The sequence below is a fragment of the Centruroides vittatus genome, unplaced genomic scaffold, assembly GCF_030686945.1.
Source record: "Centruroides vittatus isolate TY-2023 unplaced genomic scaffold, ASM3068694v2 contig_620, whole genome shotgun sequence".
Taxonomy (NCBI): domain Eukaryota; kingdom Metazoa; phylum Arthropoda; class Arachnida; order Scorpiones; family Buthidae; genus Centruroides; species Centruroides vittatus.
In genome coordinates, this window is record NW_027122381.1 from 2314701 (window position 1) to 2334784 (window position 20084).

At 39.1% G+C, this 20084-nt stretch overlaps 3 protein-coding genes across 4 annotated transcripts in view; all 3 read right to left on the reverse strand.

The window, feature by feature from the left end:
• Window positions 1–3500: 3500 nt before the first annotated feature.
• On the reverse strand, window positions 3501–4473 carry LOC136979388 (uncharacterized). The gene is made up of 2 exons (XM_067275330.1): window positions 4294–4473; window positions 3501–3969 (listed from the first exon to the last, which is right to left on the reverse strand). The coding sequence occupies exons 1-2, from the start codon at window positions 4471–4473 to the stop codon at window positions 3598–3600; spliced, it is 552 nt and encodes a 183-aa protein (XP_067131431.1). The 3' UTR covers window positions 3501–3597.
• A 1470-nt stretch (window positions 4474–5943) lies between these two features.
• Window positions 5944–6678, reverse strand: LOC136979389 (nucleolar protein 58-like). The gene has a single exon (XM_067275331.1). It carries the CDS (start codon window positions 6676–6678, stop codon window positions 5944–5946), a length of 735 nt encoding a protein of 244 aa, XP_067131432.1.
• A 5620-nt stretch (window positions 6679–12298) lies between these two features.
• The window catches only part of LOC136979443 (protein transport protein Sec24C-like), an 80010-nt gene continuing 72224 nt past the window's right edge, over window positions 12299–20084 (reverse strand). For both annotated transcript variants that reach the window (XM_067275446.1, XM_067275447.1), the window contains exons 18-21: window positions 16913–16997; window positions 16242–16345; window positions 14661–14750; window positions 12299–12876 (exon numbers count right to left, since the gene is read on the reverse strand). In XM_067275446.1, the coding sequence (XP_067131547.1) occupies window positions 12733–12876; window positions 14661–14750; window positions 16242–16345; window positions 16913–16997 (423 nt within the window). In that variant the 3' untranslated portion in view covers window positions 12299–12732. The remainder of the gene's footprint in view (window positions 12877–14660; window positions 14751–16241; window positions 16346–16912; window positions 16998–20084) is intronic.

Genomic DNA, 20084 nt, shown 5'->3' on the forward strand with positions numbered 1-20084 from the left:
GAATGGCTTAAAAGATGGCTGTGATGACCCGTCTCCGCAGCTACTCTTTCCACCTTGGCATCGCTCTTAGAAAACTGCTTGACGGATGTATTCTCCGCGGCAACGATACAGCAAAGAGTAGTGTATATCCATGTTCTAATGTTCATCTGCAATGGAATTAAACGTTTCTCTATTAAACAATAATAAATGATTATTAATTATCGAAAACATTGGCGTAAAAGTAAATTCGTATCGATAAATTTTGGATGCGAAGAATTTTGTTCTTTCGTGAACCGTATCTAAATTACGAACGACTTTATCACCGTGTCGTTATAGGCACACGGTGTATATAAATCGGGATATTTGGATAGGTTAAAATATTTTGGATACTTTAAAGCATAAAATAACTTACTAAAGTCGATAGCAAACATAATCATTTATAAAAAAAATTGAAAACTAGTTAGTTCGTCTGGCTTACCGTTTGCTCGGAGAAGCGGCTTTAACAGAAGACGTTACTTAAAATTGTCGCAGTCCCTTTATATATCTTTGCATCTGTAAAACGATTCTTCCTCCCATTAACGTCTTTTTCTGACAGTTTTTTCATTATATTTTACAAATTCGGTCGTTCCAGGCATTGACGTTTTGTCAAATCGACGTTGGAATTTACGATGCGTGACGATCGGGTGCGTATTGGTTATACCCGGTTTCGGATTCTCCGACAACGTAACAAACAAATTTCTGTAATTTGAGGGCGTAAAAAATTGGTCGAACGAATGGGTTTGACCAAAAATGCCGCGAGGGTAGACGTCATTCTATTTGTTTTCTTTATAAAAAAAACCCGGACAATATAGTCGCGATGGATACGGTAGCCGATTGTTTGTCACAGATAATCACGTATAAGAGGAAAATTGTAATCATTTTTAGAGAAAATCGATTTTTCTCCAGAAAAATCCATAAAGGATAATGCTCGATTGATTACAGAAAGTAGAGAAACGTCTTGTCACGAATTCGTATTCGCATCGTTTCGCCAGCAAATTCAATCAACTAATCCGTTATTAATCGCCACGACAATTCCCTTCCGGGATCTAAATTAATTCGAATCTATTCTTATTCCATTTATTTACGTCCACCGACGATCGTCGGTCCGTCCGAGTATTTGTTTTACTCTCGGAATTTCGACCGACCGAGTACAAAAGGGCCGGAAGGTGATTTAAGTTTTATTAACTTCACTCGGTGTCGTCGTAATAAACGGTTTTGATTAGATTTCTGTTAACCAATTATTAAATATTATTTTTATTCGGATTTTATTTTGTACGAGATATTTCCCGTCATTTTAGTTAGTCTACGGAGAGACGGTCGGATCGCCCGGGCGATTACGGCATCGCCCGAATCTATAGAAAAGTTTTAATAAGAAAACGAAACTTGTCGTATATCCGTAGCGTAAAACGAAAATTGCCGTCTATATAAGATAACTCTAATTAATAATAATATCAAACCGTAATCGAGGTTCGGTGCGTGCCACACTATAACGTAATACTAGCGAACCGTAGACCGCATTTGTTACATCGTAACGTTGTTTTACCTTCATTTACGCAACGATAGCGCCGTTTTTTGTTTTTCCACGCACCCGTCGTTTAGGTTATCTTTACAAATAAGATATACGTTGGGTTTTCGTATTAGTCGTAAATGTTACTCTCGGGATCCTCGGTGGTTCGGGGGTGGAAGATGGAAAATACTTGGAAATTACGCAAACGAATTCGGGTGTTCCGGGGTGTGGCCTACGCGGTATTAGGCAGAAAGAAATACAGTAGATAGTCGTTAATCGGAACCCCGGTAATTCGAATCGCCGGTAATCGGAACGATTTTCAGTCGGACTGCGTCGTGCCGAATCGAACGTTTTTGATACTAGATTTACTTCTAAAGTATAATTTTCATGTTTTTTATATTCTTCAATATATTTATTTTGTTTGTACAAAATGCAGAAATAATTTTTAACGATACGATAGCCTCGATTATTATTCTAAAAATTTTCGTTAGGCTTAAAATCGACGAAAATTCGACGCGAAGCGACACGCAACGGACAAAAATTTGAACGTCGGACGGGTTAATATATTTTTTCGTACAAATCAGTTATCCGAACAACCCCAGTCCCCAATTGATTCCGATTTACGACTCTCTACTGTAATCGACGTTTTATTTACTCGTCGTCGTTTGTAAGACCCGTTAGACGGAGATTTATCTGTTTATTTTTCGGACGTTTTTCCTCCTCTGCCAGACCCGCTCTAATTTCTCCCGTTTAAAATGTAGTTTATGTCTCCGTTAAACGAAACGCGACCGACTGAAAAATGGGGATTTGATAGGAAACTTCTGCTTATCTCGTCCTAATATAATGACAAATTCGTTTGGAGACAATATCTTCGAACTCCGAGAATAATTAAAACGAACTCGAAAACATTAGCTTAATTATATTCGGAAAGCGATGGCCGGAGGTTTTTCGGTATTGTTTCGGACCTTCGCGTGGGGGAAGAGAGGGGGAAACGACGGTGGGCGTCACCGCTCGGAACTCCCCCGCCGCCCCATTCCTTTCCGCGTTTAACGGCCGGACCGGAATCCGTTAGGTCCCTTACTCCCCGGCGCGTTCCGAGTGCCGTTACGTTACGACCGAAGCCTAACCGTAACGTATTTCCGTCGTCCTTCGAATCTTCGTAACTCTATAACGAGGCGGTAGACGTTCGTAACGGTAAATACTGGTCAGACCCGGGCATTTACGCCGAAACGACTTTCTCTTTTCCGTCGGGACGATCGATTGGGAAATAAAACGTTCTCCTTTATAAAAAAGTAAAACGACCGTAAAATCAAACGGGCTTTTGCTTCGCCGAGCCCGGGAAAATTTAAATGTATATTTTCAAATTTTGTAATTTTAACGGTGGGTTTTTAAAGGTTTAACTCGGAAGTTACCGACGATTGTTTTATAAACCGCCGTGGCGACTTACGCGTTACGTCTTTATATCCTTTGCGGGGCGCTCCTCTCGTACGAGTAAAAAGTACTTCGATTACGAATAAAAGTTCGACGGCCAACGGATGCAGTTTCGGCGTCTCGATTTTCTACACACGTTTCCAAGTAAGTCGTGTCCGTAATAGGTATTGCGCGGGCCTTTGACCGTCCGCGTAATTTTACGGGATAATTCTAAAAGAGAAATTCCGCTCTCGTTCCTCATAAAAGCCGTGGGACGGCGCCTTAAAAATGCCAAGAGGGGAGACGGAATACGATCCGTTCTTTTGTATCGTTCCTTCGGGGCAAAAATCTCGGCTTCTCCGTCCTACTGTTTCGGACGTCGATGCCGGTTAACGTATTCTCGAATGGCTATTTGCGTAAATAAAAGTTTTAAAATGTATTGTTTTATCGAAGGCGAAAAAATGACCGACGGCGAATCGGCGGATACAATTATTTCGCGTTGTAAGATAATTTCGCCGGGAGCTACGAAAAGTTTTAAGACGAAATCGCAATAAACGGACAGAAAAAATGAAAAAATATTTTTATTGAATAAAATTAAATACGACGGAAGATAGGCGATAACATTCGTCGACTACGTAAATAGGGGAGGGACGGGAGTGGGGTCAGTGCCATTTTTTGCCCCAACTTTTGTAACTCTTGTGGGCTCCGTGCTCTTGTTTGACGTAGTGGTGGACGGGAGTGGCGTCGGCGTGCCCTATTTTTAAGGGGCCCGAATAGCCGTAACCGGAACCGCCTCCTCCGAACCCGTGTTTCTCGCTGCAGAGTTTGAGTCCGTCGAACCATCCTTTCATCCATCCGTCCCAGAAAGTGCCGTGTTTGTGCGACAGACCCCCGAAAGTGTGGGCGAAAGACGAACTCTCCTCCGTCAAGAAGTCGCCGTCCTGGGGGGTGGATTTGGAGTGGAAGTATTCGGCGGAAGAGGGGGGAAGCAGGGAGAGCTGGAAGAGCGTCACCAGGAGGGTAATTACTCCGATCTGAAATAAAAAGTTATAAGAAAAATATTTCTTTTTTACCATTTATCGGTAGACAATCGACCATTGTTTTCGAACTGACCCGAATCTCCAGCCATTAAAAGAGGCATTGGAACGTCTTAGCATTTTTCGCGCGGCGTTTCCTCTATCGCCGAGAATAGTCGCCGTGGCGTTTTTTATCCGCTTTAGACGTTTACTCGGAGTTTTTGGGTTCCGACTCGAATTTGGCCGATAAAGAATTTAATAATCAAATAGAAACGGCCGAGGGGGAGAAGAGTCGGCCGAGGAGGGAACCGACGGAGGCGAGAAAGGCAAAAGGATGCTTACCATCGTCGTCTGCGGATCCGGATGTCGACGGAGACGCTCCAGATCCGGCCACTTTATATGTCGACCGTCGCGGAAGGCGGAGTTAACGGTCGGAATTCGTAAATACGTCACGAAATCGACAAAGCCTTCTCCGCCTCTCCGACGGCAAAGATAAATTACACAAATGAACTTTCCGTTCATTTATGTAATTTATCGCTTAATTTTGCGGAGATTTTTAAACGACGGTCCCCGTTTACTCGGAAAAAGTTAACGGCGGATGCCGCGGAGTTTTATAGGCCAAGGTCCGATTAGCGTACGTATGAGCTCGTACACGTTTCCCGGATATTTTTCCTCTGGAAGTTAAACGGCAATAAATTATTTTCGGAAAATCTCCGTCCTTCGCCCGCAATTACGCATCCGCCTTTTGTCCGTTTCCGTCCGTTTACCTAAAGGGCCGGGTCGGTGTCTTCTTTCGGTTCGTACCGACTACCGGTCGACCGCCGACGTCCCCCGATAATCGGAGTAATTCCGTTTATTTATTTATTTTTCTCTACCTCGTCCGACGTCGGACGAAAAAGTACAAACTGTACAAGTGGATTTTATTGCCGTAAAAATTCTCCGAGATTCTCGTTTCCGCCACGAAAAATCCGTTTTTATAGGAGTTTTTCGTGGAAAGACCAATTACGTAAACCGTCCGGCATCTAAAAGTTTCTTGGAAATATTAATAATCGCGGCCGTAAATCGTAGCGATTTTTCGTTAAAAATAATTCCTATTAATTGGAATGGGTCTTTAATATTTGGGCCCGAGAAAAGAAACGGTCGGGCACCGCGGCGCGTAAAAAGGACGAAACTTTTCTCCGGCCGTAAATTTTGCCGAATTAGACTCGTCGACCGATTCTTTTTTCCTCTTGTCTTTCGAAATAGAGCAATTTTAAATAGATTAAAACCGTTATTTTTCGTTAACGAACGGGAACCGGCCTCGGGTTACGGTGCGTGGCTTTAATTAGGGACGATATTTAACATTGAAAATTGTTGGGGGACGACGGAACGGGTTGCGCAATACCCAGACCTAAATACGGCGCCGAATGTAGATCACTCGAATAAAGAGGAAATAAATCTCTAGATCAAGAAAGTAGGCTAAAAATACTCTTCTACACTACTTTAATTCTTAAGTTTTTGGCTTTACTTCGCTTCCTTAAAATATTCGGTGGGTAATTAGCGGAAAGAATCAAACGAATTTCGTTTGTGAAATTAATTAAAGCTTCTGCCGGTTAAAATAATTTTATTTCCTGCCGTTTCGTTACATTTAAGTCGGCGGATAATAAGTTTAATGCGGCTTCGTTCCCTTTCTACTCCGTTGTCAAAATGTACGACTCCGAAATTCCGCAAAGAAAGAAAGAAGGAATTACAACCACCTTCCGGATATTAAGTTATTTGTATTTTACTAACGACCTACAAAAGAATACCGACTAAAAATAACTCGTTTATAAAAAAAAGTTCTTCGCTCGGTTGATTCTTCTTTATCCCCCGGGTTTATAGTCCAATAATTCCTTCTGGAAAGTCGTAAGGATACGAAGATGGCCGGCCGCCTCCTCGGCCACCGAGGGATATCTCTACGAGTTTTACCGATGGAAAATGCCCTTTTCCTATTTCTACCGTCGAAAAAAAGTATCAGTCGCGATAATGTTCGGATTCTTGCCAAATGTCGCGTGGGAGGGGAGGATGCCACAACCATCCCACGCCACGACGGTCTCGGTGCCAGTGCCATCCCCGTCGACCGCCGCGCTTTCTCTCTCTTTTCTCCTTTTCTTCCTCGCTAGAGCCGTGTTTCTCGCCGCTTTCTGCCTCCGGACGACGACGTCTCTTTCTCCCCCGCTCTCTTTTGCCTTCCTCCTCTTCCGAACTTCTTTCTTCTTCCGACTCCCGAGATCCTTCCGGTTCTCTTCGCCCGGACTTTCTGAATTTCCTTTCCTCTTTGCCGCGGATTTCCCTCTTTTCCTGCCAACTTTCTTCGTCTTTCTCTTTTTCGGAGCTCTCCTCCTTTCGGTAAAAGTTCCTTTCCCGGCCATTCTCCTCTTTCAGCTTCCAAAATCGACGGTTTTTAAGGTAAACGATGCCAGGGAAGAACTCTTCTCGGCTTTTCGAGTTTTTCCCGTACTTCGGCCGGGCGTAGTATTCTTTGTTTTCGCCCTTTCCGGATAATTTCCACCGCCTTTTCCGGAGGTAATCGAGAAGTCGGGGGGATTCGGGTTCTCCGGATTTCCACAGGCACGTTCTCGTCCGGGAACAAGATTTCCAACTCCTAGTTTCTTGCGGTACGAGGGAAAAGTGGTTAGAGATTCCGTCGAGCGGGTGGGGCGCGGCTCCGCCCAAACCCGGCAGAAAGATCAAAAGTAGAAGCCGCATCTGTAAGAAAACGGAGAGATCGAAGGGAGTCGAGGAGGGCGATTCCGCCGGGACGAGGACTTACCCCGGACTTTACTTCCTTCTCTAACCTACTAACCGTCCCCATCGGTTTTTATAGAAGTGGCGGAGACCGGAAATGTATTTTTATCGCGGATTCATACATGGCCGTGTCCATTCTTCTTTTACAAAAAATCTTTATTACGGCAAATTATTCTTTTCTATCGAATTAAATTTGTATTCGATGTCGTTATTGTGTTGGAAGTAAATATTATCTTTAAAATATCCCGACCTCAAAACGAATAATAATAAAACGAAAATCGTCGGTTATATATAGGCCTATATATATAATAGTATAACGATGTATTATGTGTATTTTAGGTTTAATTACGAACTTCGGACCCGGGCTTCCCCGGAAGCTTCTTTACCTACGCAGGGTGGAGAAAAGTTCCGGTTGAAATTACGTTTCCGTAAGAAAGGATAATTACCGAATTTCGATGGTTACCGGAGAGAAGGCGACGGAAGGACAATTTCCGGCGAAACTCGAAGAAATGTTCGGGAGGGGTCCGGTCGTCGTTGGTCTTTACCTCCGCCGGAATTGTTTTTTGTGGAGCGACGGAAAAAATTACGTAAAATAATTCTCTCCGCGACGTGGGCAAACGGATAATCGCCGCTCGGTCGATTTACCCCTCCGCGGCAGATCTATCTACCGTTAACGAGAGGAATAAGTGAACAAACTGCTACTTTTTACGGACGGGAAATAAAATATTTTATTAATTTGGTAGACGGACGAGCGAGAAATTCTAAGCCGGGTGACGGAGGAGGGAAGAGTTTGGCGCCGCCGCCCGCGCTTATAACGAAACGACTTCTTAGACCGGACGGTGGGAAACGGTAGATTTTTCCGTTAAAAAATGGCCGAACGACGGAAAATATTCCTTTTGGCGGAAATTTCCCGAGACTCGACGAAGTAGAAGCGGAGAAGCCGGCATCCCGCCACACGGCCTTTGGTAAACAAACGTTTAACCTCGGCCGAATATTTCTTGCGGGTTGCACCTTCTTTCCCGCAATTACAAACTGCGAAATCGATCTTTTTCAATTTTGCGGAGTTCTCGGTGGCTAAAATGGCGTCGGGCGCGAAGGACACGAAGAAGAAAGAGAGTTTTTCCCGACGAAAAAATCGGACGGAATCGCGTTTGGGTTTCCCACGCCCAATCCTCCAAACGGAAGTTTATTTTATTTTATTTATTTTTAGTATAGACACTACGGCCAATTGGTCGTTATCGAGTGTCTCTATAACAAAAAAAGGAACAATAACAGAAAAAATAAGTAAATAGCGTAAAGTTTAATCGCGTTTTCCTTATTTACGGCTGGTCCTTCGAGTTCGACACCCCACAATTTGTAATTCGATCGTTTGTCGATTGGCAGTAACATTTACGGCCCGAATACTTCGATTTCGATAGTTTTGCTTCCGTCTTTCTATTTACTTACGAAAATTCGACCCGGAGGATTTTTTCTCGCTGCGTTTCGAACTTGTTTCCTGCATTTCTTTGTCCAGCCAATTTCGATATTTTATGGTCTGGAAGACTGCGGCGTCTGTCCTATAGAAGGTTTTGTAAAGACTTTTAAGTAATTATAGTTTCTTCCGTGGCTGTATTTCTCCATCATATCGAGAAAACAGTGGCCGGTTTCGATCTTTATAAGTTTGAAACTAAAAAGTAGAGTTTGTTTCGCTTACGTTGTTTATTTTTTCTCGGCGGTAATCGGTGGAGATTGTTTCGTAACGGCTCGTATAAGTCGATTTTGCCGTACTCGCGGTCCGTTTACAGTCGGTCGCGGGTCCCCGCGTAACGACACCGTATTGGATTTTCGGTTCGATACGAGTGCGATACAGACGTTTTACAGTATTAATATTTAAAAAGTTTCCGAGTTTCCTTATTATGCCCGTCGACTTAGCCGCAGTCTCGGTTAAACTTTGTATATTCCGAGATATCTTGTATTGTTTACTCTATCTTCTTCGAATTTGTTCCTTATTTTTATTTACAAAACAAAGGTATTTCGTTTTATTTGTATTTACTTTTAACGTATTAGAACTGGTGTAAACAGTTAATCCGGATCCGTTGCGCAATAATACGTAGTGTACTTCCCGGTTAACGTAGATTTTACTCCGTGGCCGTCTCGTGATCGGCACATCCCAAATACCAACGCCGACGTTATTCGCTTCCTTCGTCCTTTAAACGTCTTTAAAATTACCGTCGGAAAGAAACCGCCGTTAACCTAGCGCGCGGCTACGTAATCGGTGACGTAGGATAGTGCCACGGTTTCCTGCCGGAAGCCGGATCTAAGTAAAAAAGAATCGGCCGAGACTTGCCCGGCAACGTTTAAAACCATCCGTTGCCATATTTTATCGAGAAATCTTTTATATCCTTAATTATTACAAAATGGCCAAAAGCTTAATTTCCGGGGTACGGACCAGATTTATAAAAAAAATTTGCGGATGCTAATAACCGGTAAATTCGTTAAGTCCCATCCCTCCGCGGATACGAAACGCCATCCCGTCACCTTTGTCCACCCTCAAAATTTAACAGCGTGGATTTCCCTAATACCCCAATCTCCCGGCAAAATTTTCGAAATTTTCCGCCGGAAAACACGGGAATTGTTAAGCTTGCCAGCGGGTGAAGGAAATCGTGCCTCCCGGGAGTACGGAAAAACCTCCGAATTCTTCCGCATTTCTCGCCGTTTTCGGATTGTCCCAGTCCAAAAATGTGGTTTACGTAGTAAGCGTTATCAAATTAGTATCCGGATGGCGGGTGAATTTGCCATCACCCAGACTCAAAAGTTGTTTAGCAGAATTCTCTGCGGATTGTCTGCCGATAGACGGACCCGGATCTAACGGGACGACTTTTTAACGCCATTCCGCAGTGACCGTTCCTTTAAAATATTCGGCAGGAAACCAACAATTGGCATTTATCGTTCTCGCCAACAGATGGCGCTACACGTAAAGGACGCGGAATCTACGTACCACTCTAATATTTTTGGGTAATATATAGCTTAGGGTCGATTCCGGGGTGTAAGTAATACCCGCACGAACTTTGGTCCCGATGGGTTTAAGAATAAAGATTCGTATAAAGGACAAACCAGCGAGAATTGAGTAGTGTCGTTGCCTCGTTGTCCTTAATATTATACAACAAATATAACATATAATAAAAATATAATATTAATATCAACGAGAATTGACTTTATATATTTATACTAGTAGACGAGCCCGGCGTTGCTCGGACAAAAAGTAACCGTAGCGAAGATTAAGGTTATTAGATTATAGCCGATTTTACCCGTTTTTACCGAATGCAAGAATGAGGTCCCGTCTTCCGATAGTAATTGGAAAATTTTTAGATTCCGCTTACCACACCGGGATAATAAGTTTTCGTAACTCTTTCTGGGTTCTTCGGGTTTACTAAATTCGGAAAATAAACTGGATCTTCCCGAATCATTCGTAAATATAAATTCGAATAAAGCGAACTTATTCGCGGGCGTAGGTTGGCTTTATTCACTAAATATCGTCGAGAATTTTTAGAAAGGTCTAAAACTATGTTCGATTTTCCACATAAATGCAAAAGAAGGCATCTGAAATAGTACAGTAGAAGCCGAGTTCTTCACGGTAAGCCTTAACCCCCTCTCTCTCCCGCGGTAGGAATTTCGACAAAATCCTTCTTAGTGTTCTGTACGTTCTCGTGACGTACCCTGTGTACCAAATTTCAACTCCTAACCGTTTGGGCTCTGCGCTGATTATTATTATCATTATTATTATCAACCCATCTCGATTACAGTAGAGAGTCGTTAATCGGAACACTGGTAATCGGCACGATTTCCAGTCGGACTGTGTCGTGCCGAATCGAACGTTTTTGATACTAGATTTACTTCTAAAGTATAATTTTCGTGTTTTTATATTCTTCGATATATTTATTTTGTTTGTACAAAATGCAGAAATAATTTTTAACGATACGATAGCCTCGATTATTATTATAAAAATTTTCGTTAGGCTTAAAATCGACGAAAATTCGACACGAAGCGACACGCAACGGAGAAAAATTTGAACATCGGACAGGTTAATGTATTTTTTCGTACATAATGGGTAATCGGAACAACCCGTCCCCAATTGATTCCGATTTTCGACTCTCTACTGTATATTATAAGATATATAATGATAAATGGGCATTTAAGGTGCGAGATTTACGATAACGGTAAAAATAAAATTTCCACTCGAATGATTATTCGAGTGGAAATTTTATTTTTACCGTTTTGTATTTTCCCGGCAAGTGTCTGCGGCCTTCGACGCTTTGAACTAACGTTATAAAACTGTAAAAGTCAAACAACGGATAATAATAATGGTAAAATTTACCAGGCGGGATCTTCGAGGGCGTCCGTCTTTTACGAAATTTCAGAAAAGACGAACTTTCCCGGACAAAGAATGGCCGGCAATTAGCGGAATCCGCGGAAGAGAAGGCATCGGAAACGAGAGTTCCAAAAGACGATTTGTCAAGGCGCGGGGCAAAAAATTTTCGCAACCGGAAGCGAGAGTCCAACCACCGTAGAAAAATTTAAAAGGGGCGTCCCGATTTGCAAAATGAGGTAAAAGTCGGATAAGAGACGAAGAGAGCCCGACGATTGGCGCTCTTCCGTGGTCTCGAGTCGGGGATTAATCCGGACGCGTGGAAACCGGAGTGCGGCGGTCCGCCGTTAAGGAGGAGGAACCGAAGAAACGGGGGACGTTACGACGGAAATAGCCCACCCCACTAATCCGATATTTTCCGTCCTTATTAAAGATCCCGGCATCCGGCGGGAAAGGTGGCTGGCGGCCACGCGGACCGAACTAAAAACGGATGTGCCCGGCCGAATTACCAGAATCTGCCGACAAACTTATAAAGGTGGGAGGGAGAAGAGAGGCTGTTTATTCGGAGCCCGTGACCACGGAGGTAACTCCGTTCTTCTCTTTCTTTCGTCCACTCCCGAATTTCCTATCTAAACCGAAACATTCTCTAATTTTGGCTAACGGCGTTACCAAAAAATAAGGTATACTCTCTATTACTTGTTGGGATGCTAATTGAAAAAACTCGGCCACCTATAAATTCCCACCGTCGTCCGTCTTTCCTTAATCTCCCGAACGTTATTACGTAAACGAAAGCCATTGCCGGATATGGAAAACCCGATTAACTATATACGAACTTCCGATCTACGTCGGAAGTGGCGAGAGTAGTATACTTCCGGCGTGGTTTTTCCGATAGAAATAACGACGAAAGAAAAGAACCGACAGCGTTTTATTAATTTTAATACGGCATAATTTGCTATTCTATTTTCGGGAACATTTTTTCTGGCGTGAGAGTTTCTACTTAAAATATGGCAGTGGGGGTGTTTCGAATGCCATTTTATCGCGGAAGAAAGCGACGAAAGGAGAATTGCTCCACAAGCAGTTTATTGTAAATGTCAATATATTATGGTACAGTACATCAAATATGTTTGGAAGACATTTTATTTAAAAAAATAACACAAATTTTATTTAAATAAAATATATTCTCTCTGAAATAAAAAGAATTAACAAAATGCATTAATAATTCTCCAGTTCTCGATATCGTATTAAAATATTTTAATTCCGCTTTTTAATATACAAAATATTTATATGCATAGAGAATGTTTCAAAAATAATTCTGCCAGCTTTTACCCAACACTTTGTACACAATCCTTCCAAATGTACTTCGCGAGGGGGTCTACTGGATTTTTTGAATTTATTACAATCGATATCGCTTCCTCGAATAATATATAACGTTCGAGAAAGATTTTGTAATATCGATTATTATTATTTTAACGTGTTCGAAAATTGCACTTTTCGTCACGGATTATTTTTCTATTTCTAACGACTAGTTACGAAACATCCCACGTATATATTTGTATCAAAATATTTCGAATTGGAGGCGCCGCGGGCGGAGCCTGCGGCAAATATACAAAATAAGCTTAAAATTCGAGTGCTTTTCTCCCCGGCGTTGGCCCGGAAGTAAATTTGATTCTCTAAGACTTGCCGGAAGCTTGGCTCACCTCCCCCTGCAACTGGTTAAAATATTCCGGGTAGGACGTTCCTCGGTTCCCTCGGTCCTCCACCAGGTGTCTTCTGAAGACCGCGTCCAGCCGGTCTCCCTGGCGGACCACGAACAGCTGCAAAATGCAAAAGGTCGGCCGGTTTTTAATCGAACGAAATTATTACAAATTAATAGTTAATAATCTTAGTAGATTTGGATCATTTCATTCTAATATTTGTAAATGTTCTCTCTTATATTTAACTTCGATGTCTACGACGTTTTCGTTTAGGGTGCGAAAATAATTCCGTTTATAAATACTTGGGAATAATCGAAGAAGGTACTAATCGTCATTTGTTTATTCAAATGACACGGAATGCGGAACAGTTATTAGTGACGAACTGTATCTAAAAGACAATAATTACTTTGGTTCTAAAATGACTATTATAGATCGACATTAAAATCACGTTTAATTACTTTTTTAAAACTACTTCGTACGGGCTGATCCGGAAATTATTTAGCTCCGTCAGATTTAAATAGTTTGTTCTTTTTCTAATTATGTGCGTAAACGAGACTACGGGAAAGCTTTTCGTCTGCGTAGTTTTAAAGAGAAAATGTGCACCGTAGCCTCGACGCAGCGAGTAGATGTATTTGTAATGACGGGAGAGCGTCTACCGAGTAATAATGCTCGTAAATACGTTTTTTCCTTTTGGTCACAAAATATTGACGGTCGACGCGGACAATAAGCTGGATCCCCCCACTTGTAGATAATTGATGCTTACGGAGATCGTTTAATTTGCATTGTTTATGGCAATTGCACCGACTACGATGCAATGTATTTAAAATGTAGTATTGCGTTTTTTTTCCAACTTGGCTTAAGTCGTCGTATCCGATAACTCGACACATTTTCATTTCCCCTCGGGGTGTCGACTAATGCGGACTCGACTGTAATTTCCCCGGATGAATTCGGGCCCCGATGAACAAAATCATTTTTCATCTTTCGACACACAAAGAATAAATATTTCTAAAGTTTTCCCAGCAAAAACCGAAGTGCGCGATATATTCGTTTCTTTTACAGGTTATTACAAAAGAAATAATTTTTAAGTTTAATTACCCGTATTTTCCGGCGTATAAGACGACTTTTTAACCCAGAGGTCGCCTTATAGGGCGAGTATATCCCAAACTCTATACAGTCAAACCTGTTTTTATGCGGGGGATAGGGACCGCATTAAAAACGATAATCTCACGAAACTTCACGAATGGCTGTAAATAATAGTTTTCGCGACACAATTAAAAAATATTTTTATTATGCGGTCAACAGGGACCGCATAAAAAAAGTCTCACGTAGAAAATAACTCAAAACCGTACGAAATAGAATTTATTGACAACAGATGTCAGCACTTGACTGCATCGTCTGGTCTATCGTCTGTTTTACATATTTTTGTCCAGGTGGTGTTTTGTTGACTTAAAAAGTAAATTATTTCATTTTTCGCATATTCATGCAATAATATTACTATAATAAGTGCATTTATGCTATAATAAGCTTATAATAATGTGCATATATATAGCATTTATATATGCTATATAATAATTTAGCTATAATAAGTCAACGTAAGACATGACGAATCGCACGAGACTAGTCGCCAACTATACCGCACAAATTAAAAATTCGCATTAAAAAAATCGCACATAAAAAGAGCGCATAAAAACAGGTTTGACTGTATTTTAACTGTAAAAGTCGGGAGTCGTCTTATACGCCGGAAAATACGGTAGTATTGTCTCTTAAATTTGCAAAATTATGAACACAGAATGCGGGATGATATCTGAATATTGTATTACTATAATTTACGCAATCTCTTATCAGATTACTGTAATGATTTTTTTCAGTTTTACTAGATTATAATACGCTAATAAAATTCTTACCTGTAAATGTTTACCACTTTCTTTTCTTATTCTTTCAATCAGCGATCTAATACTCCGAGAAAGGGGATTGTTGTTCTCCGGAATAATTGGCTGAAAATAGACAAATTACAATATTGGAAGAGTTATTTATTAATATATTGCCACTAGCCAAAAACAAGTAGATGGCATAAAACAAAAGTTACAAAATATTAAACAATAAATTACAATTTTACAATATTCTGTGAGCCAGTTAATATAAATCTACTAAACTAAACTATTCTAATTAGACATAATTGGAAGAAACTGGCCTATTACTGCGTACAATGTATGATCATATACCGAGTTAATCTCGTCGATTAACCTATATTGGATTATAACACGATAAATGTAACTGCAAAATATCAACCTGATACGAAATGAATAAATGGGATGACTGCTCGGTCGAGGAAACCAAATGCTTTTAATACCGCGAGATACGATATTGGCGGATCAAACTTAATGGGAAAGAATACAAATTAGAATTGGATTTGTACACGTTTGAAGCCTTTATTTTACATTTAATTCTTTGAATTTGGCTGAATGTATGAGATTTTTCTTTCAAATTTACATTATAATGTTCTACAAAAATTAGCGAGTTAATTGTAACCGAGACGCGTTTAAGTAATTGTTCGTAATTTCGTGGTGCCGAACGTGAAAATGACATTGGTTTGTATTCGGAAGTTAGAGAGAAAAAGTAAAATTCCTGCTTAAAAAAATGGCAAATTGTGGTATTTTTGGAGTTTATACTACTTCTCTCCCCATATTCGTTACAATTTTTTACTGCATATCGGCATATATACAACTGTAATGGTATAATTCCCGGCATCTTATGTTAGATGTCGATCATCAATCGTCGAGTCGTATCTTTTTGTTCTTCTCGACGTAGTACGGGGGTCGCCAAAGTGGTCGATATAACATTATTAGGGGGTCGATTATCGAGCTTAGGCTAAGGATAAGGGGGAGCTAAGGATCGAGCTTATCTCTCTCACTGATTGTCAGTTACAAAAATTATTATTAACAAGTATACAATAAATTAAAAGAAATGTATTAAAATAGTAAGTGCTTTGTTTTGCTCGTAACACAAACTTTTTGATGGGGGTCGATGCGAGATTTCGAAAACTTGTAGGGGGTCGACGATCAAAAAAGTTTGGCGACCCTCGATGTAGTAAATCCGCGAATGTTCCAGTCCACCGGAGGACGGTAAAATTGCAAAAAGTTGTGGTAAGACCGATTCCAAAAACGGAAAATAAAACCACACGTGTATCGCGCGGACTATTCTGCCACGCCGTAGCTTTTTGAACCGCACGAATTACATTTTCTCGACGAACGCAAAACAGAATTTAGAACAAATATATTTCTCATCCACCGCCATTCTATACTTGTGGATAACTCGTTAACGTCAAACGTACCGACTGTATGTATGAAAACAAATTAAAATTTTATAAAAACTTTTCTACTTTCTAGTCATAAATCTAGATGATAATTTTAATTAGGAACAGAATATTTTCCATAAACAAGTATCTACCAGAGAAATATTTTAAATATATTCTTTTATTTACTTACTTCGGCAGGATTAATGTCTCCAATATACTGAACGCTAAAAACATCCTGGATCCAATTTGCATCGATAGCTTGTCCAACCCAAATAAATATACACGTGCCATTCTCTGAAACAATCAATTAAAGAATTTATTATTCTAAAAACGAACAAAGATTAATAAATATAATTTTATTCTCATTTTGCATTACATTTCTTTTTTTACTCTTCGTTCTGTTAATTAACAATCTTTTTATACTGTTTGTGTAAAGCGGGGATGTAGGGATATTTCCAGACTTAAAATTTTAAAGACAGACGAATGCTATCCGGTAATCCTAATGAGAACGAGGACGCATCGATTAAGCTACTGTAGTTAAGAGAAGAGTATTTTTAATAAATCTACTTTTGTACAAACTTTACTAAGTATTTGAATATTCAAATTCGAGAAAAGTGTTATTCGTCCATCTTTTCAAGATCAAATAAAATTAATAAAGTTCCTGGTATGCGCTACCAGTTAGAAGGTAATAATATTAATTGAATAATCTTACATTAATATATTAGGAATTATTCATTTATTTTATATCTAAATTTTAAAAAAATTTTTATACGGATAGAAAGGTTTGTATAAATTCCTAAGTCAGTCTTTGTGTCAAATATCTGACAGGATATTCGAGAATATTTAACAAAAATATCTTACCTAGTAAATAGGCTCCGTTTTCTTTAATATTAGATGCCGAACAACGTAGTAAAGGAATATCGGTTGGCTTTATATCCAAATTAGTCTAGGGAGAAAAATTATTGAAACATATTTTTAAAACTGCATAACATATTTCATTATCAATATTTGAACTTTGAAATTGTTTTATTCTATTATAGTCAACTAAGACCTACCTTATTAATAGGACATTTACACTGGTGCGATAGTTATTAGCAATAAATGAGTTCTTAATCAGAAAAATCACAATCTTTATTTTTCACGGGAACAACAGGTGAAAAATAGATTGTGGTTTTTCTGATTAAGAACTCATTTATTGCTAATAACTATCGCACCAGTGTAAATGTCCTATTAATAAGGTAGGTCTTAGTTGACTATAATAGAATAAAACAAGAGATAAGGACAAACAATTTCAAATTAATTTAGTTGCCTTTATTTATTTATTATACGTTATAAAATTATTTTAAAGGATTTTCCATAACTTAAAATTTCTTAGCAATAAAATACAATTTTAAAACTTACTGTAAATACATATTCCAATCCCAATTGGAATAAGTATTTACAGAAAGTTTTAAAATTGTATTTTATTGCTAAGAAATTTTAAGTTATACAGTAACTTATTTGTTTTGTTATTGTTACTTTTTAGTGTTTGGTAGTAATACTGCTGATGAGGGGCATGCTAGCCCGAAACACGTATAATATGTGTACAGAAATTATTACTACAGGTGATATAATAAAGAAATTTTGTTCTTTCCTGAACTAACTCTCATTACTGTGCCAATCTTTAAACACCAGTATAAAGTCCTATTAATAAGTAAAGTCCAAGTAGACAATTAACAATGATATTAGAATTTAAGAATAGTAAGGCTTCTACAATTACTCCTAGTAGCAGTATGAGAAATATTGGTGGGACGGTGGTACTTTCGGGAAATCGTGTACCCTAATGCGGCGGTTATCTATCTTTTTGAAGTCGGGGAATGCTAAACTTTCGAATCTTTTTCCGCAGAACGCTTACGATACGTAAGCTTTAAAGCGGGGGTGGGAAACCTTTTTGAAACCGAGCACATTCCATCTAGTAGATGATGACATTGGTGTTTGCTGATTATATTCCCATACAAAAATTATTTTACATTATATTAATTTTTCTTTTGCAACAACTTTTAATTGTATATTTCATTTTTTTGCAGAACGCTTGAAGTGGCTTCGCGGAGCACCCGTGTTCCGCGGACCGTGGCCTTAATGCATTGCTTTTCGCGACGGAGTCGAAGACGGTCATTTTTCCATCAAAATTATGCTCGGTCGCTCTCTCTTATTGCCGACTTTTCGGTCTGCCTTATCTCTACATTTATCATCCATTGAGCATTTGTGGAACTGAATGTCGTCTCAGTTTGACCATCTATCAATACAATTACAAGGGATTTAGATTGGCAGTTACAAAAAACATATGATGAGACAGATTGCATGTATCCAACCAAGAGGAGATCTTTTGCTAAAGGTTGTTTTTAAATTGTACTGTTGTTTTGTGAGAAATTGTCCAGAGAAAATGTAATGCTACAAGGATTAAGGCATCCACTTTTTATTAAAATTTAAATCTAACATGATATTATTCTATTATTTTGTTGATATTCATTTATGTATAATAGCCATCTTCTGTTATGTCAACAATCTGATAAACTTTTTGAGTGTTCTACAAGTTTGTGGACAACATTAATCAACACAACATACCACTCATTACAGGTAGATCAGAAACATCAAAAATCTGGCCACTTCTAGGACATTTCTAACCAATTGGAAGAAAGTGCCATCAAAACAGTGATTCAGAGATGCAGAATCTTACACACATTTCAAGTCCAACAATGTATTCAAATATACAGTAAGTAGCAGTTTTGTTCTTTTGCCTTGAGCCTATCTACACTTGCTACTTGCTGACAACCACTGACCTAAAAAAAAGAAAGGCTCATCTGGCTTTCTCAGTCATCTGAGTCAACATCATTTCGTGCTATTATTTGGCTCGGCTGGCTTGTCCAAGAACAAACCAGATGAGCCAAAAGTGATCGAGAATATCAGTTACAGAAATGAATTCCACCCAGTTGATTATAAAGAACCAAACAATTAAGATCGTCATACCGTATTCGATCTCGTCGGAAATGAAAAACCCAAGGACCTATTGGTCTAACTTGTAACAAGATTTCAACGATGCAGAACAACAAAGAGCCCATTTTTACATTGGTAACACATAACGAACACTAAAAAGTTACACAGAGCATAAGGAAGTCTTCGAGAAAGAAAAGTTGTTCGTGATCCTAGCAGAGAGGTTGATCCTCAACAAAAATACGTACCAGTTTGGAAAGATGCAGAGATGATAATACCCATTGCCAAAAATCTACCAATCAAAACAGCAAAAAAGCTTGTTAAGTCAGTCCTAAACAAAAAGAAAGAAAAATCTAATCTGGATTCATGGATATGGATAAATGGATAAATTGGAAATGATTTCAAAAATCTATTGTCACAGAACTCCCAAACAAATGTTCAAAATTTTCAAACAATCAAAAAACAAAACACAAATGTTAGCAACACATTCTAAAATTTTTGTGTGAATTCTAATGATGGAATGTGCAGTCTCAAAAAACATTTTAAGGAGTCCACTTTCATTCACATTTATCCTTTCTAACATTACATTTTCTCAAATCTTCTCACAAAGTCATCTAATTTGCATAAGAAACAGTAATTAAAATATTATAGCAAAAGGACAAATGCAAATGTAACAATGTCGGTAATAAGTAAAGCTTCATTCTATTCCAATGCTATCTACTCGGAGCATAACTTTTTTGGGTCGACAAATGTTGCTAGTATGTTTCGTTGTTATATTGTCCAACTTGTGTTTATACATACACTAGCTGTAAAAGTTAGGTTTAATGTTGTTTGTAATGACAATAGAAGAAATTTATTTTTTACTAGTTAATGCAGTGCACTTATGTTCTTTCTTCATGGTTTTCTTTGCTCTTTTAAAACCATTCTGAAAAAAGAATCATGCTTTTCCAGACTTACTTCAAATTTTAACATATGTAAAATAAAAAGTAATCATTTGTCATCAGTGGCTCAAAACTTTTTAATTAAAATTAATTTGTGTCTAAAGTACCTAATAGTTTATTGT

Excerpts from the sequence above, each read along its gene's own strand:
- LOC136979388 (XM_067275330.1), bottom strand. The coding sequence starts at position 4,473 with ATGAACGGAAAGTTCATTTGTGTAATTTATCTTTGCCGTCGGAGAGGC. Across the intron at positions 3,970-4,293 it reads CGGATCCGCAGACGACGATG|ATCGGAGTAATTACCCTCCT; the intron begins GTAAGCATCCTT and ends TTTTTATTTCAG.
- LOC136979389 (XM_067275331.1), bottom strand. The coding sequence starts at position 6,678 with ATGCGGCTTCTACTTTTGATCTTTCTGCCGGGTTTGGGCGGAGCCGCG.